The sequence below is a fragment of the Triticum aestivum genome, chromosome 6D (assembly GCF_018294505.1).
Source record: "Triticum aestivum cultivar Chinese Spring chromosome 6D, IWGSC CS RefSeq v2.1, whole genome shotgun sequence".
Classification (NCBI taxonomy): Eukaryota; Viridiplantae; Streptophyta; class Magnoliopsida; order Poales; family Poaceae; genus Triticum; species Triticum aestivum.
The window spans coordinates 471,410,692-471,418,768 of record NC_057811.1 but is presented as its reverse complement, the minus strand read 5'-3'; the positions used below and the strand labels follow the sequence as shown (position 1 = coordinate 471,418,768).

General features: G+C 43.8%; 1 protein-coding gene and 1 pseudogene across 3 annotated transcripts; both read right to left on the bottom strand.

Annotated features, from left to right (window-relative positions):
* Positions 1–270: 270 nt before the first annotated feature.
* Positions 271–6,886, bottom strand: LOC123145995 (anaphase-promoting complex subunit 10). 3 transcript variants are annotated; one of them, XR_006472579.1, is made up of 6 exons: positions 6,728–6,886; positions 6,187–6,440; positions 5,950–6,103; positions 4,524–4,594; positions 827–993; positions 271–630 (listed from the first exon to the last, which is right to left on the bottom strand). XR_006472579.1 is itself a non-coding variant. In XM_044565552.1 (6 exons), the coding sequence occupies exons 2-6, from the start codon at positions 6,399–6,401 to the stop codon at positions 561–563; spliced, it is 615 nt and encodes a 204-aa protein (XP_044421487.1). In that variant the 5' UTR covers positions 6,402–6,440; positions 6,728–6,886; the 3' UTR covers positions 271–560. The 3 variants fall into 3 exon arrangements, 2 of the variants coding, with proteins under 2 accessions (XP_044421487.1, XP_044421488.1); XM_044565552.1 differs by having other exon boundaries at positions 889–993; XM_044565553.1 differs by having other exon boundaries at positions 271–591; positions 889–993.
* LOC123145994 (aspartic proteinase nepenthesin-2-like) lies at positions 1,031–4,517 on the bottom strand (annotated as a pseudogene).
* Positions 6,887–8,077: the final 1,191 nt, after the last annotated feature.

The following is an 8,077-nucleotide window of genomic DNA, read 5'->3' as shown; positions in this document are numbered from 1 at the left end:
GTGCTGTAGGGAGAGATAAACATATGAGATAAACATATAGTACTGGGAGAACATTCCCATCCATTGCAAAACAAATGTTACTCCCTCCATTCTTATCCAAGGCAACTTCATGTTTTTATATCTAATTTTGACCATTAATATTACCGACAAAAAGTGAGGTATATGTCACAAAGAAGTATGTCATTGGATGCACATCTCAAAGAACTTATCGATGATTTATTTTTTACGACATATAATTCACATTTTGTTGACCAAAATTATAAATCAAAGTTTGACACGAAAGACAAAGTGGCTTTGTATAAGGGAATGGAGGGTGTATATTACATGGATGAAAAGGATGTACCAATAATAGATGGTAGATGGAATGGGATACAAGATCAACTACATGGTAGATGTGCATGATGCTTCAGCGGCAACTCGATCCACACTAACATAGGCAGAATACTTCAGCGGCTACTTAATTCATGTCGGCGTTCGTACTGAAGCGTGCAGGCCACAATCAAGGTCACCTTGACCGAGGATGATCCCTCCCCAGTGAGGCGGCGAGGGTTCGGGGAATCTCACCTGACGCTAGAGTACATTATGCATTCCCTGGAAATGAAGTGGAAATGCTGGTGAGGAACGGGGTTCCTGAAACACAAGGTAACAAACAGGGCCTGAGTAAAAACCACGAGACCTAAGTCACTACTTAAATCAGGGTCATTAGTGTGTATAAACTGTCTGTTATTCGCACATACAATATCTAAGTACTATTTTTATATCTAAACTGGCGGTGCTTGGATTTAACCTTACTCCTCAAGGAAAACATAGAAATAATTGACCATACATTCTCGTGTTACGGAATGCAAACAGATGGTTGGTTGGCTGCTTGTACAGTATCCAACTTACAGTCTTGGCCCGTATATCTTAATCTGTCGGACATGAGTGTCCCTCCCATTCAGGTGATTGGCCAACACCGCGATTTGGAGCATAAATGCATGAATGAATGTTTCTCTGCACAAACATGCCAAGAAAGAGAATTATAATGTACTGCAAAGGCCATACGCTTAAGCAGTGGGATCCAAATAGTGCCACTCATAAATTAGTTCTGAAAACCTCGTGTATTTCTAGAGTATACTCATGGGCAAATTATATGCCTCATAGCAAGCTCATGAATGGGATATTATTATTAGACTGAAATGAGTTAGCTGCAGCGTCCGATATACTTGACACATCGACAGAGTATCTTTTTGTTTAACACCATCAACAGAGTATCTAAGTTTGTCAAAGTCAAAGGAAAATTATTCAATCAGTGGCCTGCACAGGCAGTGTGCTGAGAATTCGAGACGTCCAACATGTCGAAATGGAACTTTTTCATCATGGAAATTACCAAACGATAAATGCATATTATGTCATCAGATGGTAGTGTGAGCTACCTTCTGAATTTCAATTGCTAATAGAAGGAAAATAAACGTATCATACCATATGGTTTAATTTACAAAATCCATGCCGGGGATCACTGCCAGATAATGAAATATGAACCCATCCTACTGGCTTTGAAAGGTCCACCGGTTTAATTTCCTGGAAGCATGGTATGAACAAGTCTACGTTGAATCTGCTGGTCGAAGGGGGCGGCCCATGTACAAGAGGTTCCCAACACCAGAGTTATTTTCGGATCCTAACTAACTTAATGATGTGGTTACCTTTTTTGCAGATATGAACCAAGTCTAGGTTGAATCTACAACTCAACTAAAAAAGGGAGGACACTATGCATGAATATTCATGGTTTATTATATATTCTGATTTGCCACTCAGTTAAGGATGGCGCACAATGATCTTAAACATGAGTGACTAATGATTGACGAGCAGCTAATGAATGGTACAAGCCTCGTCACCACTCGGACAGGGTGGGCTCGGTGTCGGCTTCACAGCTCTCCGGGTGGATGGTGATGGTGTTGGCCCTGAGGTCAAAGATGAATCGCGTATCCACCTGCTGCATGGCGCCGATGACCGTCGGGTGGCCCGTGGTCGTGGGGTATATGCCAAAGCACAACAACTGCTCGTTGTCAACCTTTAAGAAGAGGTGCCGGGAGCCGATCTCCAGGTGCGCGCGCGTGGGCTCCCCGTGCCGAGTAGGCGGGCCCTCAAAGTCGAGCGTCAACCTCGGGATGCGCAACCAGATCCCGGGCTCCTCCCGGAAACACAGGTGGAAGTCGCGGTCGCGCACGCGCTTGTACCCCCACTGCTGCAGCACACGGGCCACCGCTTCCTCCGCGGGAGTGTACGCCGCCGGCACCAGATGGGTGATCTGTGTGCCGGCGTCCACAAAGCACCCTCCTGACCCGTCGCGCTGCCGCTCAAACATAGTCTGTTGGATGCCCCGGATCGGGGACCCATTAAGGCTTATGCCAAGAAGCTTCACGTAGTAGGCCGAGTCGGCGACGCCGTGTGGAAGGTGTTGAGGCGTAGGAAGGATCTTGATGTGATGGTGGTCCAGAGGCGGGGGCTCTGGGATGTCGGCGCCGAAGCTGATGAAGCCGTGTCGGCGCTGGTCGTGACCTTGGCCAATCAGATAGTAGGAGAAGCGTCAGGCGACACGATCCTTGATCTGCCTGCATGATGAGGGAGGTAGGCAGCCTGCCCATGCCCGGTGTGCCTGCAAACGTGCCTTTGGTGTCGAACCCCTCGGTAGCCTGCGCGCACCCGAAGGCGATGTTGTGGATAGGCAAAGTCGGATTACCCAGCATGATGGTCTCGACGCCCAACATAGCCGTGTGCCTCCTCTGGGAGGTGGAAGGAGCACTTGTCGCCGGCGGGGTGGACGGGGTTGGGCGGTTGGCATAGGGAGCTCATTGGATGGAGAGGTTGGTAGCTGCTCGAGTGGCTAGGGTCGAACACCGGGCCTCGTTGCCGGAGCTCCGGCAAGCAGTGCACGCATCGCATCCACGTCAGGCTGCTGGCCGTGTCCAGCACGAGGAAGTAAGCCCCTTTGCCGTGGCCCGTGCTGACGCCTATGGCCACGCCGTACATGTACTCCAAGGGGGGCGTCAGGGATGGACGGTGGTGGAAGCTCGTGGACCACGACACCGTCATTGTCACACGGTACGTGCCCTCGTCGTGGTTGGCGACCAGTGGGAGGCTGAGGCCACCTACCGTCGTGCAGATCGTAGGCAGGGCATGGACCAGCACACCAGCGATAAGCAGCAAAAGGGTGGAAGCGGTGATCTCCATGTTATGTTTTTTGTTGCTGTGGCTGCCGATTGCAAGACCATTATATATTGACGTACGGAGATCGTTTGGGCGGCGGATTAATGCAGGGGTATCTGCAGCGGATGCATTGCAATCGTGCAACAAACTCTGATCATCACAAATAATTAGTATATAGCCAGGCTGAAGGATTTGCATGAAAACCAAAAGAACGGATCTCCATCATTTAACACTCACGGTATCTGATGCAGGAGATGGAGATGTGCGATATATATTAATTAGTAATAGAGGGCTGACATTTTAGATATTCATGCATTAGTACTAGTATAAGTGACATTTTAGATACTCCTACAGGAATTTCAAGATACAATTTTGACCAATAGTTTGCTTGTAGTGTTTTCCTTTTTTTAGAAAAACAAGAGGGCTGACTCTGGCCTTGCATCGATGTACACATACCCCTCAATCAATTATTGTAGAGCTTACACAGTACTTTCTCTGTCCAGGTTTATTAGTCCCTCCTATTTTGGATCGAATTTTAACCTTAGATTTAACTAGCAAAACATATAGGTACCTTAAAAATAGTATCATGAGAAACTTCTTTCAAACAAGAATCCAACAATATATTTTCTGTGGCACTCAACTTATATTTTGCTAGTTTGCTACTACTAAAGATGACACTCTACACTACTCTAAAATTTATAAGGCTGAAGCTGAAAATTAACTTGAAAAGAAAATCAAATAAGCTTCGACTGATCATGGTGGAGAGTACTTCTCGAATGAGTTCAATTATTCTGTGCGAAACATGGTATTATTCATGAGAGGATGCCTCACTGTTCACCCCAATCAAACGGGGCTGCTGAAAGAAAAAACGTACTCTAACATGCCAAGAAAGAGAATTAAAGTATGCGACCGCCTGCAAAGGCCGTACACATAAGCAGTGGGGTCCAAATAGTGTCACTCATAAATTAGTTCTGAAAACCTTGTATATTTCTAGAGCATACTCAGTGGCCAAATTATATGCCTCATGGCAAGCTAATGGGACCTCTATTATCTGACTGAAATGAGTTAGCTGCAGTGTCTGATATACTTGACACTTCGTCAGAGTATCTAAGTTTGTCAAAGCCTAAGGAAAATTATGCAAGCAGTGGCCTGCACAGGCAGTGTGCTGAAAATTTGTGACATCCAACATGTCAAAACAGAATTTTATCATCATGGAAATTCCAAAACGAGAAATGCATATAATGTCATCAGATGGTACTGTCAGCTACTTTCTGACATGTCAATGCTAGAGGAAGGAAAATAAAGGCATCATAGGGTTTAAGTTACAAAATTCATACCGGGGATCAGTGCCAGATAATGATATATGAACCCATCCTACTGGCTTTGAAAGTTCCACCGTTTTAATTTCCTGGAAGCATGGTAGATATAATGGTTCATCATTTGAGATCAATATAATAATACTGGCACTGTAAATTTGAATTTCCAAGGATCACTTGAGTGTCCAATGGACAACTACACGCAATGCAAAATCATTGCAGAATATTACTGTAAATGCAATCCTATGATACGTCAGAATATGGTGCAACAATAAGGTAGTGTATAATAATCCTATAAGACATCAGACTATTCAAGCTGCACCAATTTTTTATTTTTACTCGGGACACATGTAGTCATGTTTTCGTACCAAAACTTTCATTTGGACATGTTAGAACCTGATGGACATGCATGATTTGTTTTTAAAAACATAGTGCATTTTGAAGTGGGCAAAACATATCTCAAATATAGTGCCCCCCCCCCCCCACCCAGGCGTGCAAAATCCGCTTTATTTCTTATATAGTTCAATTAAATTTACAAAGTAAACTAGTTAATTAGCTGTCAAAATTTGTAAACAAAAATGTACATTGGTTGGAAAACATGCCTGTAAAATATGGAAACCTGGTTTGTTATGGGCAATAAAATTTGGTGCATTCCAAAAACTGAAGGACATTAGGTTCAGCAAGACAAGTATGTTTGTGGGAACACGACACTACCTTTTGTGGTTGGCAAGTCGCCGGCAAGCATGCCAAATGATATAGTGAAAGGTGCACCATGACACACAAAACTGTGATGTGCCAATGCTGTGGCAACAATCCACATACTGACTGCCAAAAATAAACAAAAGAGAAAAAATAGCAAATGTAGCAGTGAAACCACCAGCTGAAAGGCCGATATCGCTTATCTTTTTTCACAGTTGCTGAGCAGTTTGGACATAGCAGGAAAGCTAGTGCTGCTCAGGTATATAAAGGTCATGAATTAGAATGCTCTATGAAGCTCTGAAAAACATAAAATTTTAGTGGCCACTGACCACAGCCGTTTAGGCATGCATATTTGAGTTCTAAACTGAACCACAACTAGTGAATGCACACATACATATCTTAAGGTAAACAGTGTCTGAGCTGAAATGGTGCTTTTGTTCTTTCATGACAACTTGCTGCTAGCCTGATTTTCCCCACAATATCCTGTTGTTTTCCTGTTTGCTGCTATAAATAATTTTGTTTCAATACAATGAACTTTATTGAATTGCAAACTTTTAGTGCGCCAAGATTACTTTTATTCTCAAGCAACAATTTTATCCAAGTGCTCTCTCTCACCATCGAGCACAGATCATGACTTAGACTTCAGAGATACATGTGTGCTATCTATCACTGGGCACCTCGCTGCTATGTTCACAAGGCCCTGAACATTCTCGAAACGATATATCGCGGAGTAGCCGGAGGGGGTCACCTTGAGATTGTGCAAGCCGTCGCCGGCCCGGATGGAGATCTTGCTCGGCGTGTAGCTCTCGTCCAGCTTAAAATCCACGTACAGCACAACAAGCTGCAGCTGCACCTTCTTCTGGAACTGGATGTTGACCAGGTGCGGTTGCGCACCGTCCGACCTGACAAACGCCCAAAACAGATACAGTGATTCCCTGAGAAACAAAGAGGGAGAGATTTCGATGCGGGGGAAGAGGGCGCTCACTGCCAGTAGGTGTCGAGGCTGTCATCGCGTAGGGAGGCAACGCCATTGCCGGGCTTGCTGGAGCTGACGCTCCAGACGGCCGTCTTGGCCATCTCTCGCATGTCGCCCTCCAGCGAGAGCTCCGGGCAGCCCTTCAGCCGTCCTGCCGACGGCGCCCCCGCGGAGGCTCCCAGCGTCGGCGTGGCCGCCGCCTCCTGCTCGCCGTCGGACTCCATCGGTGCGATCAACGGTTTGCTGACACCCCAGGCCAAAAACTAAGGGCAAAAAATCACCCCCAAAGATTACCCCAGTTTTAAGGCATACCAAAAGTCAAGTTCCTCTCACAGGAACAAAGATTACTAAAATTAAAATTATTATTTTTTACGAAAAGGCTTTCTACATTGAACTAATAAACTCTATACACTACAGGAGCTAACCATCAATAATGTTGAACATTTGAACTAGTCTATTGAAAGAAAAAATCATTCAAGTCGGCAAGGCATCAAGCAGTGCAAGAGGGAATTAGGATTTGGGAAAGGTCAGAGGGGCTGAGGGGGGATACCGTGCGGAGGCGGGAAGCGGGAGGCCGGATGGGCGGGCGGCAACCCTCCTGGACGAGCAGCAACACTTCCTGGGCGAGTGGCGACGCGGGTCGCCTGGGTACCCTCCTGGACAAGTGGCGGCGGCGACGAGCGGCGGCGACCGGGAAGGGGTTTGGTTCGTCCGCAGGCTCCCCCTCTCGAGTCAGTTTAGTTCGTGGGCTGCCTGTCTGGGCCCAGCAGGGCGCAAGCTAGTGGGCTGTGATCCTGGTTTGCCTGGGCCAGCTGCGCCTTTCGCCGAAATCAGGTTAAAGTTCATCCTCCGGCTTCTCAAACGCTGCTGACAAGTGACACGTTGCATGTGCGTTGTTTTGTCGTAACAGAAGAGTTTTCCATTTTATAGATTTGTTTATTTAAAATATTTTTTTCCTTAAGTCTTGCATCGAGATCCCATGCTAATAGGTTTCAACGAACTTTTACTTCACAAAAAACTAAAAATAAACAAAAATGAATACCAGAAAAACAAAAAAAAGGAAAACAGGAAAAATAAAAACAAAGACCAAAAGCGCAGTTGTGATTTTAAACTTTTTTGTTACTTCTTTTTATAAACTAACTGTACCTCTCGCGGAAGCAAATATGTGCTTTCATGATAATCAAACACATGCTTCTCATGGAAGCATTAATTTTTTTTGAGAGCACAGTTGTGCTTCTCACGAAAGCAAATATGTGTTTCTTATGGAAACAAAAACAAACATAATTATGCTTCTCGTGGAAGCAAATCTGTGTTATCATGAGAAAAAAACATAAGCTCAGATTTTTCTTCCTTTTCAAGAAGTATAGCTCGCGGAAGCAACTATGTTCTTCTTGTGAAAATACATATTTTCTTTTCCTTTTTGAGAAGAATAGTTCTCAAAAAAAATCTTCAAGATCTTCTTGGTTTTTATTTATTTTACTTTTATTTTTATATTTTTTTCATTTTTCATTTTTTTCAACTCATGCGTATTTTTCTAACACATGGTGTACCTTTTTAGTACACATAAGGGACATTGCCTATACATGTTTAAAATATCTAAATACATTTTTAATATAAGTTTTGATGTCTATTTTTCATAAACATTGTAAATTATTCGTATACATCTCAAAAGCATTTTTTACATGTTTAAAATTTTCAAAATACATGATTATTAGTTTTTTAGAATATATGCTTTCATGTCTACTTTTTTCATACACATTGAGAATTTTCTTACACATAAGGAACACTTTTATACACGTTTAACATTTCTTAAATACATTATTTACAAATATATGGTTCAATGTCTACATTTTTCATACACATTGTACATGCTTTGTATACATTAGAGACATTTTTTATA